Raw genomic sequence first — 14,077 nt, 5'->3', positions numbered from 1 at the left:
TGGTTGTAAGCAGAAACTTAGAAATGTTGCATTATCCCTATCCTGTCATGGAGCTATCAGGGCTCCCCTTAGAAGTACTGTCCCTTAGACTCCATGCTGCTATCCTAGCCTCCTTTCAGGGAGGTAGACTGCACACTGGAGACTTAGCTGGCGTTTCAAAGAGTTACAACTGCCACATGGATTACTGCTTGGAATTCCAGGCAGTCCTTATTAACTATTTATATTCTAATAGCACCCTCAGTGTTTAGGTATTGTTCAAAGACAACAGTGAGACAAAGTCTCTGTTCCAAAAAGCTTATAACCTAACAATTTACAGTGCCAAGGGAAGCTTGCTGTACAGAACAGCTACTTCCCGGCTGCCTCCATTCTTACCTCTGAAATGCTCTACTCACAAAACTGCAAAGCCCCTACTCTGTGGTATTCTCGCAGAGGGGCTTACACAGTCACTAGGGGTAGAAGGAAGGATGGTGTTATCCCCTTCCTTCCACAATTTGGGGCCATTTCTGTTCCATTTTGCTCCCTTCTGAACTGTGTAGTCAAGAGGAACATGTGACTCTTGGTTTGGAATATAAAAGACTATAATATATTGTAACAGCACCACCCCAGAAATTTTACCCACAAACTTTTATGTTGCCGAAAAGTTTTAGAATTTAAGGAGATCTCTCCAGGGACACACCCAGCTCCTACTACTGCTAACGGACACCACAGACAGACATTAGCCTCCCCTTGGTGCACAGATCTGTCACTGGTTGTGCTTTAGAAGGAGAAAGGTTTGCCATCCTCTCAACCTTGGAGGGCTCCCAGTGAGTTCAAGGATGCACAGCTGAGAAGGACTGTGCGTGAGAACAAGAGCAGGGGGTGCACACTGTTGAACATCCTCAAACCTGAAAGGAAATCTGTGTGGCCTTTTTTCATATTGTGGAACCCCTCTTCATAGGAGGCTCCACAGACATCTGCTTACGGAGGTTGTCAAGGAAGGGGAAACATAAAGCAGGTGCAGAGGCATAGGGCCTCCTGAGGACCCCTTGGGACATCTGAGTTCTGAGGACAGAATCCCCTATTTTTTCCACAAAGGTGACAAATCCTGCCCATTCATGCAGTGATTTGGGAAATACTTAATTAGTGGAACCATGTGTTTTCTCACAACAGGGAGTGATCTGTACCCCCATCTGCAATATTCTAAGCAAAGTAAATGTTGTTTCCTATACATCTTTTCAAGACTACGTTAGGTACAAAAACAGAACGTGGAATCCTAATGTTATTTGTTTAAAGAGGACATAAAATGTGCTGTAGATGACTGAAAGGAAGAAAGAAAAGCTATAACAGGCTAGGAGGGTCCACGAGTTTATCAATATTTATTTCAATAGTTGCCAAATTGGGCTCAGATGCACTCTTAGGCTCATTTTGTAAATGTATTTTGAGCAAGATCAGTTATACCAAAACCATTTCATGCAATTCTGATTGCAGAACATTGTATTGCTTCATAAGATTTATATGGGAAAAGATTATGTGATTAAGGGAATAGACAGACTCTTACCGAGATAATACGGTCAGGAGATCACAGTTCTTCAAACAATCAGACAGATTATCCACAGTAGCCTCCAAGGTAAGTAGTGCTTCCATTACATAACCCTGTCAAATACATACAGTCAGTGATTTTAGCAAAAACAATCATGAGTAAGTCAGTAACGAATCATTCTGTACTGATGCATCTTATTGAAAACACAACACAACACTAATCGTAGTAAAAAACCCAGAGCCATTACATTGCACATTAAAACATTACTGCACATTTTATTTTCTGTCTCCCTGAATGATCTGTGAAGGAGAGAGTATACTTAAGGAGACCAGTTATCTTATCAGGGGATGATGGATAATAGGATGCTGAGCCTTTCACCTCCATGTCACTGGTTCAAATTCTGCAGAGGCAGTTGTGACAGAATATTATTGTCACCTTGAAGCTATTTGATGATCTGTGTGGAATGTGTTGGTGATCTCATTCCATTTCCTAATGGAAGTTAATAGTGTCAAGATTATAAAAATAACATTAACAAGAATGCTATGGTGGTAGAAATCTCAGGAGAGAAGTCAAAGATTGAATAGCCATAGAGAACAAACTACTGCTCCATCAATAAAGGGGGGCATTTAGGTCAGGGTATGGGTTTGTTGGTTTTGATTTTGTTGCTATGCTCTAGCAGATAAAGTACCAGATGGGGTACAACAATGGTGTCTGCTACAACAACCAAACCACAGTAGAGAACAGGCTCCTTAAACACCCATCTATGTCAGGCGTAGGGAAAAAATGTTGCATAATCATGGAGGACTTCAGCCTGAGTGACATATGCTGGAGGTTTCAAGCCGCCAGTAATAAAACATCATTGGTATTTCTAAAAATTACACATAACAATCTGCTAACTCAAAAAAAAATGCATTCTGCATAGAGGAATTCCATAGTAGAACTGATAATGACAGATGAAATAATCACAGAACTAAAAATCAGTGGCTGGTTAGGTTCAAGTGATCCTGACCCTTAAATTTTTCATGGGTAAGCAAAATAAAGCCCCAACCAGTAATATACATTCTTGTTACTTTTAAAGAACCAATTTAGCAAAGATAAAAACAATCATGAGTCAAATCAGAAGTGAGAAAGAATTCCAACAGAAAATAAGTGAATGATAAATGGGAACTATTTAAGAACATTTTACTAGAAGCACAAAAAGCCACAATCCCACAATTGAGAAAGAAGGCTACACTCGTTAAAGGACCAGCCTGACTTAGGGGGGGGGGGGAAATGGAAAAAAGGGAAAGTTGATATCAGTGAATATAAGCTAGAAGGTGGGTATGACGTTGCACCCCATAATGCTTTATAGAAATATGCTTATGAGTGTAAATATGACATAACTGGAATATGTTTTATGCTAGATATGCCATGTAACATATCTTTGCAAAGGTTATGTTCTACTGAATGTATTCATCCTATTCATATGCATGTATCATTTTTATATCTGAAGTTATGAGCATTGGCTCTATGCTTGTATTTAAAGTGTTTGCCGTAGGAAGCACATAAGGCAGATTTGGTCAACATAGTGTGAAGGGGTTATTCAAGTAATTAGGAGTACTTAGCTGACAATAAACCTTCGGAGACACCAATCCACATCTGAGCTTTCCTGGGAACTTTCAAACTAACATGTAAACAATGGAGTCGGCCTACAAAAAACTGAATCATTCATAGACATGTGACTTGCTCAGGTGACTGCAAAACTTCATCTTGTGGAGGGGAGAAGAGAGGGGTTTCCACCCACAAGAGAAAGACTATATAAGCCCCTGGGAACCCCTCCATTTTGTCTTCTGATGGCTCAAGAGACAGCCTCTCCACCCCAAAGAGATGCCTGAAAGAAACTGGAACAAAGGACAGTAACTACGGGAGTGTGAGTGATTGCTGGACCCAGACTAGGAAGGAGTCTAGTCTGTCAAAGAAGTTTACTGAAACATCTCTGAAGGTGAGATTTACCTGCATTTAGTTTCCTACTATATTAGGCTTAGACTTGTGTGGTTTTGTTTTATTTTGCTTAGTAATTTACTTTGTTCTGTCTGTTATTACTTGGAACCATTTAAATCCTACTGTTTATATTTAATAAAATCACTTTTTACTTATTCATTAACCCAGAGCAAGTATTAATACCTGGGGGAGCAAACAGCTGTGCATATCTATCAGTGTTATATAGCGTGAACAATTTATGAGTTTACCCTGTATAAGATTTATACAGAGTAAAATAAATTTATTTGGGGTTTGGATCCCATCGGAAACTGGGTATCTGGGTGTTGGAAACAGGAGCACTTCTTAAGCTGTTTTCAGTTAAGCCTGCAGCTTTTGGGGGATGTGGTTCAGACCTGGGTCTGTGTCTGTAGCAGGCTAGCATGTCTGGCACAACCAGGCAGGGCACTGAAGTCCCAAGCTGCCAGGGAAAATGGGCTTAGAGGTAGTCTCAGCACATCAGATGGCAGTCCCAAGGGGGTTTCTGTGACCCAACCCGTCACAGTGGGAATGGTAGAATATTGATAAGGGAAGCAAAAAGACACAGGAGAAACCAATGGACAACAGAGCTAAGGACTAGAAGAAGTCGTATATTAGAACAAAAGGAATCCAAACACTGGTATTGGTCCATTACTAGATGAAGACGGTGGAATGGTCTATAATAATGCAAAACTGTTAATAAGGCAGAACTATTCAATAAATATTTCTGTTCTGTGTTTGGGAAAAAGCCAGATGATGTAGTTATATCATATGATGATGAAATACTTTTCATTCCAACTGTAAGTAAGGAGGATATTAAAACAGCAGCTAATAAAGATAGGTTTCAAAGTAGCAGCCGTGTTAGTCTGTATCCACAAAAAGAACAGGAGTACTTGTGGCATCTTAGAGACTAAGGTGGCACAAGTACTCCTGTTCTTTTTTCTAATAAAGATAGATATTTTAAAATCAGCAGGTATGGATAATTTTCATCCCAGAATTTTAAGAGAGCTGACCAAGGACCTCTGTGGACTGTTAATGTTGATTTTCAAGAAGTCTGGGGGAAGTTTCAGAGGACTGGAAAAAAGTTAATGTTACGCTAATATTTAAAAAGAGTAAAGGGATTGACCTGGGTAAATATAGGCTGACATCAATCACGGGCAAAATAATGGAATGGCTGATATGGGACTCTTATAAAGAATTAAAAGATGATAGTATGATTAATGCCAATTGTCATGGGTTTATAGAAAATAGATCTTGTAAAACTAATTTGATTTTTTTTTGGTGAGATTATAAATTTGATTGATAAAGGTAACGGTGTTCATTTTTTGTAAGGCATTTGGTACTGCACGACATTTTGATTAAGAAACTAGAACAATACTAATTCAACATGGCACACATTAAATGAATTAAAAACTGGCTAACTGCCAGGTCTCACAAATGTAACTGAAAATGGGGAATCGTCTAGCTGGTGTGTTTCTATTATGGTCTCACAAGGATCGGTTCATGGCCCTGCAGTATTTAACATTTTTATCAAAGAGCTAGAAGAAAACAAACTCATTACTGATCAAATGTGCAGATTACACAAAGATTGGGACAGTGTTAAATAATGAAGAGGACTGTTTCTGACGGATATTGCAACTTCATGCAGCATCTATAGGGGAACATATTGTATTAAATATAAATATCACTGTGGGCCATGGATTACGATTATGTTCTACTCCATGGGGGAAGGTTACCACAGCTCCTCCAGGAATTAAAACAGGGGAATTAAGGTGAATCACTCACACTGTAAACACCTCCAGAAAGGTAGCACACTCTGGGGAGGTTCGCATATACTGATTCACACTTGGTTTCCAGAGACTGGGAAAACAAAGAATGGGGTTTTGGCTTAAAAAGGCTGCATTTAAACTGAGTCAGGGACTACTTTCTGAACCCGCAAATGGACAGGATCTTCTGCCCAAAAGCCCCAACCCTTGTGGAAAGATTGGAAAGAATTTGGCCTACAAGAGCCCCGTAAGTCTGAGGCGTGATCTCTAGTAAGTTTTTAGCATAGTAACTTTTATTGTTTTATATGTTTTCTCTGTAATGATTTTGCTTGCTTAGAAAGAGTTGTGTGGTATCTTGTAACTGCTGGCAATACACTGTTCGTGCTCCTTGGACAGAAAGAAAAGCACAGGCACTGGCCTTTAGAGAGACTGGCTTGCTGGGCATATCTCAATGTAAGACAGTGAGCTGTGCAGTCTTAAAACCCTGGGCAGGAGGGAGAGAGATGCAGCTCTCTATTGTATTTATTAATACAACATCTCCACCCAAGAGAAATGATGTCTGGGAGCTGGAAACTTTAACTGGGTGCCCTCGAGGGACCATGGAGGGGCAATACAGATGCAGTTACTCTGAAACTGTGACACAGGTCGCTGATACAAAGTGATCTGCCTGTGTGGTAAGCTGGATACAAGCAAGCAATATGTGTTTCCATACCCGAAATGCAAAATCATATATCTAGGTTACGATTACCGGAGGAGGAACTCTATTCTGGGAAGCAGTGACTGTGAGAAAGACTTTGGAGTCATTGTGGATAATCAGCTGAACACAAGCACCCAGTATGATGCTGTGGCCAAAAGAGCTCAAGTGATCCTTGGCTGTATAAACAGAGGAATATCAAGTAGAAGTAGAGAGGTTATATTAGTTCTGAATTTGGCCCTGGTGAGACTGCCACTGGAACACTGTATCCAGTTCTGCTGTCCACAATTCAAGAAGGATGTTGATAAATTGGAGAAGGTTCAGAGAAGAGCCATGAGGATGATCAGAGATTGGAAAACATGCCCTACAATGAAAGACTCAAGGAGGTCAATCTTTTTATTTTAGCCAAGAGAAGTTTAAGGGGTGACTTGATCATAGTCTATAAGTACCTACACAGGAAACAGAAATTTGATAATAGAGGGCTCTTCAATCTAGCAGGCAAAGATATAACAAGATCCAGTGACTGAAAGTTGATGCTAGACAAATTCACACTGGAAATAAGGTGGACATTTTTAACAGGGAGGTTAATTAACTATTGGAATAATTTACCAAGGTCTGTGGTGGATTCCCCATCACTGGAAAATTTACATCAAGAATGGATGTGTTTCTAAAAGATATGCTCTAGTTCAACCACTGTTACTGGACTTGAAGCAGTTATTAATTCAGGGAAGTCCTATGACTTTTTATGCAGGAGGTCAGACTAGATGATCATCATGGTCTCATCTGTTCTTAAAATCTATGGATTTATTAATCTATTTTTATTCCTTTTCATACATTTCCTTGGTGTTTGCTCCATCTTTCATTTTTCTCTCTTATTTTCCACTCACTAGAAGAATGCATGCTGCTTGAAGGGGGTGGTGGCACATATCCATGAGTGGTTCCATGGTGCCAGTCTGCATGGTTTTCTCATGGATGGGCTGGCTGGCACAGAGAAGAGACCCTTGGCCAGCAGCCTACAGGCGAGTACATGAGTATTCTTGCAGCCCGATTTATTTCTGGTGGGGAAGAGTAACAAGATGTTCCCCTGCCACTTTGCCTGCAGCTAAGGTTGCCAACTTTTTAATCACACAAAACTGAGCACCCTTGCCCTGCCCCCTGCCCTGAAGCCCCAACCCTACTGACTCCATTCCCCCCTCCCTCCGTCGCTGGCTCTCCCCATCCTTACTCACTGTCACTGGGTTGGGCAGAGGCTTGGGGTGCGGGCTCTGGGGTGGGACTGGGGATGAGGGGTTTGGGGTGCAGGAGGGGTCTTAGGGCTGGGGCCAAGGGGTTTGGAGTGCAGGCTGGGACCCAGGGCTGGGGCAGGGGGTTGGGGTGTGGGAGGAGGTGTGGGGTACTGGCTCTGGGAGGAAGTTTGGGGGTGAGAGGGGGCCCAAGGCAGGGGCAGGCAGTTGGGATGTGGGAGGGGGTGAGGGGTGTGAGCTCTGGGAAGGAGTTTGGGTGAGGGTGAGGGCTCAGGGCTGGGACAGGGGATTGGAGTGCAGGAGGGGGTTCGGGGTGCACACTCTGGCTGGGCGGTGCTTACCTCAGGTGGCTCCGAGAAGCAGTCAGCATGTCCAGCTCCTAGGTGGAGGGGCTGGGGGCTCTGCACATTGCCTGTGCCTACATGTGCCGCCCCCACAGCTCCCACTGGCCATAGTTCACGGCCAATGGGAGCTGCGGAGCCAGCGTTCAAGACAGGGACAGCGTGCGAAGCCACCTGGCTGCCCCTGCGTCTAGGAGCCAGACATGCCAGCTGCTTCTGGGAGCCAGGATAGGCAGGGATCCTGCCTTAGCCCCGTTGACTGGACTTATAGCAGCCCAGTCAGTGGTGCTGACCAGAGCAGCCAGGGTCCCTTTTCGACCAGACGCTCTGGTTGAAAACCGGATGCCTGGCAACCCTATCTGCAGCCAGAAGAGACTTTTGCAGCAGGGAGCAGGTCAGATTCAGGGTCATCCAGCTTTCCCATATCTATTACTACTTATAGTCCCTTGTCCAGTCCACCTCTCAGGTTAACACTACACCATGGTTTGTTTTCAAACTGGATCAGCTGCATTGTAATGGTGTGAGCTTTTTAAAACAGTATGTTCTTTCTACTGTTAATTTATTCTCCTTAAAAAGAGAGGGCCAAAGCAGTTTGTTTTTAATTTTATTTTTACTCTCCATTGCTCATAGTACTCTTTATTTATATTAAAAATCCTTAATGATTTCATCTTTTAGCATATGGCAAATATAAATACTCCCAGCAACCCATCCAGTGGGCTAAAAGCCACAGACCTTAATCAAGCAACATTCCTAATTGCTTTGAAGTTGAATATTGCTCAGTAAAGGACAATGGAATTTGAAATTTAACTGCTTTTGGAAAGGCAGCAGCGGAAGCTGAAAGTGCTGTTTCTGTGAACACCACTACAGTTTGCTATTTACAATTTTTAAAATCTCACAATGGGGTGATACATTTTGAAACAAATTAGACTTTTCTTTTTCAGGGCTCAGACAATAACAGTTAGATCATGACTTTGACAGCATTTTTGTAATTTCTGAAATTGTGATGAGAACACAGTTTTTGTTTTCTAAGGTCACATTCTCACTTGCATCATAGTTTCCAAGTTTATTTCACCCTTTACATTAAAATGAAACAAACAATACTGAACATATGCAACATTGTGAAACATTGTCAGTAATACAGCACTGTCACACATGTGTACCTGAATCTCATCTCCATGTTCTCCTATAACTTCCACCAATCTTGACAGAAGGTCAGACAATGCATGTGCAGAAAGAGGTTGCTTTAGCGCCCTGAATATCTGGAAAGATCGACCTGCATAATGTCTTGAAGAGCTTGCAAGAGCTGTTTGTAAAGCAACTTCACTCAGATGCTGCTCCAAATGAAAACCTAAGCAGCAAAAGAATAGTATGTTGATATTTAAAATCTAACAAAGCAGATGTTACTGCAGGAGACAAAGTTACTTTACAGTTGAAACCCTGAGCAGACCAATTCCCTAGCATTTCAAAAAGTTTTGGCCATTTTTTAAGGTATATTAATTTATGAAAGAACCACTGGAACCTTCTTTACAAATAAGTGAACAATTCCTATTACTGGACAATACAGTATATAACATTGGCAGCATGGTCTAGTTATAATGACTAGAGCTGCATGGGAATTTGGAGTTGTGTGATTTCAAAATTTCTTCCATTCCAGAACAGAACAAAACCAAAAGATTTCAAAATTTCCCATGAATTGAAATTCTGGAAAAATAGTAATTTGGGATCAATTGAAATGTTTCATTTTGACAAAATCGAAATGATTAATTCCAATTTTTACTTTTTCATTTTATATTATATTTCATAATATAAAAAATTGGGGGGGGGGAGTTGTTTTGAAAGAGAAAATTGAAACATTCCATTCCAAAAAGGTCAAAACTTTCCTCAGTGAAATGCTTTTTCTCAGGGTTTTTTTCCTATGAATTTTTCTCAAAGGCAACGTGTTTCTGCAAAAACGTTTTGCTCTCAACAAATGAACATTTCCAAACAGCTTTACTAATGAACACATTCTAATTGTGGCCACTGACTCATTGTGTGGCCATGGCAAATCACCTAACGTGTAAGCTCCTGGGGAAAGGAACCGTTTGTTTGTTCTGTGTTTGTATAGCACCTAGTGCAATGGAGCCCTGGTCCATGATTTGGGCTCGAAGGCGCTACGGTAATATAAATAACAACAACAATAATAATAATAATTTCAGTGTTTTCAGCTGTAAAATGGGAATATCAGTTCTTATCTCCTTCATAGGGTTGTTTTGAGGATTAGCTACTTAATCTTCATACTGTGCCCGGAAGATGTAAAATTGCATATAAATATGCTATATAAATACCTTGCTAAATGCAAGCACTGTAGCCCTGATTAGGGAAAGCAGTTAAGCACATGCCTAAGTACTTTCCTGAATTCAGGCCTTAGGCCCTGATCCAAAGCCCACTGGAAATCAGGAGTCTTTCCATTAACTTCAATGGGGTTTGGTTAGGTCCTAATTGCACACTATGTTGCTCTCTGCCCTACTAATAACAAGTGAGTTTTTATTACTTTTCAAAATACTGTTTAGTATACTAGTATACTAGTTTACTATGAAATCCCATAATAAATAATTAAAAATAAACTATAATTGTCAAATTAAATGAACAAAGAACATTTTGCCTGTTGGGAAGATTATTTAATATTGCCAGTCTATTTGACAAATAAGAGGTGGAGTTTTTCCCTTTTTTATCAAATAGAACAACCAAAATCAACCATCAGTGATGGTTTAGAAGAATCGATTGTACTGTAGCTGCATGCTAAAACAATCTATGATGCTATTTTTCTAGTAAGTACATAATATGATATATGTCCTATATAGGATACAAAATGCTTCAGCATATGGATCTAATGAAAGAAAGATCACAGGATAAAAGTTTACTGTGGGCTAAATAAATTAAAGAAGAATATATACTTTTCACTGATCAAATGGAGCAGTCTGTAGTAATCTCTTCAGGAATACAATAAAATTAAATGACAAGAGCATTAAAAGAATATGATCTTTAACTTCCTACAAAAGGAAACAAAGTTATTTAAAATTAATTTGAAAATGTTTATTTGCACCAAACATATTTGAATCCAATTAAAGTCACATAGTGTAATCAGAGTATATGAAAAGAATAATTTGAAACCAATTACGAAAACAAAATTGCTTTAAAACTTTTAATCCTCGCACATAAAATACTGCAAGAAAGAAGATGTCTTGGACAAAGAATAAAGAATCATTATGAAATTATTACTTTCACAAAACAGAGGGCACTGTTGCACAAGCAAGCTCCTGTAGCAGCCATTCAGGAGCAAGGAAACTGGCATTAAAAGGTAAGTTCTCTAAGCAAACAATAGGGACTTGTCCACTAGACGGCAGTTTTAACTAAGGTACAATCATGGAAAAAAGTTTCAGTACCTGACTTGGAATCTTTAAATACAGACATAACATGTCTCAGAAAATTAGTAAGTTGATCAGCACTCTTTGTATTCTGATTCTTGGGTGTGATATCTTCATGGCACCAGAGTGGACCAAATGCCCTTAAAGAGAAGAAAAATGTAGCAAAATGTGTAAGTATTTCCTTGCAGTAGTTGAAATAAATGTAAGTAATTTTAAAAATTATTATACTGTACATCCAAAAAGAGACAGACAGATCTACGCGCTGGAAAACATGATTGAACATAAATCTATGAACAATACAACTGCTACTACACTTCAGCTTTACAAAGATTTCCAATTTAAAATGAACTACTGGCATAACATTATAAATGACTGATCATTTCAGGGCACTGCTCTACTTTCCATTTTCTAAATGGAAGGCCATCTTTTACACTGGGGAATTTTACAAAAAATAAAATAAAATGAACAAAACCCCACTGGTGCTACCTACCACTATGGGAATCATAGTATAGACAATGCTCAGGTAGCTTCTGGTGTTTTTAGTACTGCTGAAAAGAGGTTAAAAAAAAAGGTTTATCCACAAGAACTTGGTCTACATTAAGTTTCCTACTGGTGATAAAAATAGTGGGCATTTTTTTTGGTAAATTCCTTAGTGTAGAGAAGGCTTAGCGATGTTAATCTTGACGGCTACAACTCTTGCTGAAGGCCTGCTCAGCATGAAACAAACAAGTTGTGAAACTGACAGACGCAGACAAAGAGATTGATGAAAGCTCGAACACGCTATCTTGTTTTATGTTTCGCTTGTAATTTCCTTGTTGAAGGGATCATCTTTTTGTTCTATGTCCAGTACCTAATATGTTGGCATCCTGGTCTATGACTGGGGTCCCTATGCACTACCATAATACAAATAAATATCAAATTAAGGAATAATTTTCAGTTTAAAAGCACAGTAACTATTGAATACATAACTGGATTTAATCAGATATTTGATTGGTAAAGTTCAATTTATATTACAACTTGAAGACAATCTTATTACATGACATAATTACACAGCATTACTTAATGCATCTACTGTGTCAGGTTGAACAATGCTATGTATCAAACACAAATAAAACTAAAAATGTAGTGTAGTCATTGCAAATAATGTGGGTAATGGGAATTTACAAGAATTTTTCAGGCAAACCTAGGATTTCCCGCTTTTGTCCTGATGCAGGCAAAATTTCCATTACATTCAATAGGAGTTTTGCATGAATCAGGATTTTACCATTAAGCCTGGCCTTCATACAGTTTTTACACTAGTACAGCTATTTTGGTTAGGGATATGATTTATTACCAAAATAGTTAAAGTGGTACAGCCCTGAGTGTGGTATACATGAGTAAGCTATAGCAATATAAGTATGCAGTGTTATTGTAGCTATGTGGGTCCCAGGATATTATTAGAGAGACAAGATGGGTGAGGTAATATCTTTTACTGGACTAACTTCTGTCGGGAGAGAAACAAGCTTTCAAGCTTACACAGAGCTCTTCCTCAGGTCTCTGAAGATATTACATCACCCACCTTATCTCTCTAAACACCAGTATAAACACATTAACAACAGTGTAACTGTATCCACCCTAAGGAAGTTGTACTGTTTTAAATATACTGGTATAATTATAATGGTACAGATTTTATGTGTAGACAAGGTCCTTAGGCACGGTGAGTGTTCTGCAAAAGTAGACTTCTCAAGTGTGCCTAGGGCAGCTATAGGGTCCAACTCTGGGCCAATCACCTTCTGTGCAAACAGGGGTATGTGTTAATGCTGCAAGAACAGAGTTAACTTGGGCTGTATTCTGGTTAGCCCATGAGGGTTTGAACAAAACCCACTCAGCTGCTCCTACAAACTTGTGCCAGGGCCATAATTAATCCCCATGAGGAAGAGTATGTAGGGAATTGAAGGACTACCAAGTAAAAATTCATAAACAACCTCTGACCCAGCTCTACAATGCTCCCTCTGTAGCTCCAGTCATATCGGATCTGCATAGTGTGGACATTAAAGATTTCAAAAGATGTTGCCAACATTGTCCCTAAGGTCTTATTCCTGGCTGCAACCCCTTGGATGTAAATTTCTTAGCAGCACAAGGCCTGAATTGAATTAATTGGATGCACACTACATGGTGTGTGGCTGAACAGGATTTTTGCTCTTATTTTTCCTGCCTATCTCCTGACTTCTCAAGATTAAAGAAAGTCAGTGGAATTGTCAACAACTAAGTACGGAGAAGAAAAACAGGTTGAAAGAGAACTTGCCTCATATTGAAAAGACACCCATCTGTGCTAGATTTGTTACTTATTCAAAATGCTAAGTGCAAATATCAAAAAAACCCACCAGAGGACTAATACCCCAAAAAGCCTTTGATTATGCTGTAATGAATGGGATGTTTTCTTTGGTGAAATTCTGGTTAACTGTGATTAGAAAGAAAGACTTTCCAAAACTATTTCCTTTAAAAAAAATCAGGTAAGATGTGAGAAAGAAACATTATTCCAAATACAAGTTCACCAAGGAGACAGTAATATTATCAGTTTAGAAAATTAACTAAATTAAGTAAAATGAGTTTTAAGACCTAACAAAATCATGTATTACTCTGGATTTTGCCAGTTTATAATGATTACATGTCACTTACAGCCATTCCGCACCTAATGCCAGCTCTTCTTTTGCTGTCAGTTAAGAACTACACTTCTGGATGGAAAAATAAAATGCAGAGTCACTCTGTAGCTGCTCTTCAGCTGGCTAGACTTAGGCTTCCAGACACTTTGCCGGGGCAGCGTAAAGGGGTCTTAATGTAAATGAGGAGCAGGCCCTAAATTTTTCAACAGAACAAGCCTAGGATGTGCCAGCCCTATTCAGTAATTAAAGCTAGGCTCACTGTGGCCCCTCACAACTGCTGTCTCCTTTATAGCAATAAAATTGTCCTATTTCATGAGTTCTGTCTTGAGCATAATATTATAGGATACTGAACAATTTATTCTGGTCAGGCAGCATTTTTTGCAGTGTTCCTGACACTGAAAGGCTTTTAAATACATCTTCACATTTACAAGTTTATTATTACTGTATGTTCACCTCAAACATTTTCATCTGT

At 39.6% G+C, this 14,077-nt stretch overlaps 1 protein-coding gene across 14 annotated transcripts in view; it reads right to left on the bottom strand.

Annotated features, from left to right (window-relative positions):
• FRY (FRY microtubule binding protein) overlaps positions 1-14,077 on the bottom strand; it is a 373,522-nt gene that overhangs the window by 68,500 nt on the left and 290,945 nt on the right. For all 14 annotated transcript variants that reach the window (XM_073341316.1, XM_073341418.1, XM_073341299.1 and 11 more), the window contains 3 exons: positions 10,982-11,103; positions 8,720-8,907; positions 1,538-1,632 (listed from right to left, as the gene is read on the bottom strand). In XM_073341316.1, the coding sequence (XP_073197417.1) occupies positions 1,538-1,632; positions 8,720-8,907; positions 10,982-11,103 (405 nt within the window). The remainder of the gene's footprint in view (positions 1-1,537; positions 1,633-8,719; positions 8,908-10,981; positions 11,104-14,077) is intronic.

Source organism: Lepidochelys kempii, chromosome 1, assembly GCF_965140265.1.
Source record: "Lepidochelys kempii isolate rLepKem1 chromosome 1, rLepKem1.hap2, whole genome shotgun sequence".
Classification (NCBI taxonomy): domain Eukaryota; kingdom Metazoa; phylum Chordata; order Testudines; family Cheloniidae; genus Lepidochelys; species Lepidochelys kempii.
The sequence above is the reverse complement of the archived record's forward strand: the minus strand, read 5'-3'. Positions and strand labels throughout refer to the sequence as shown.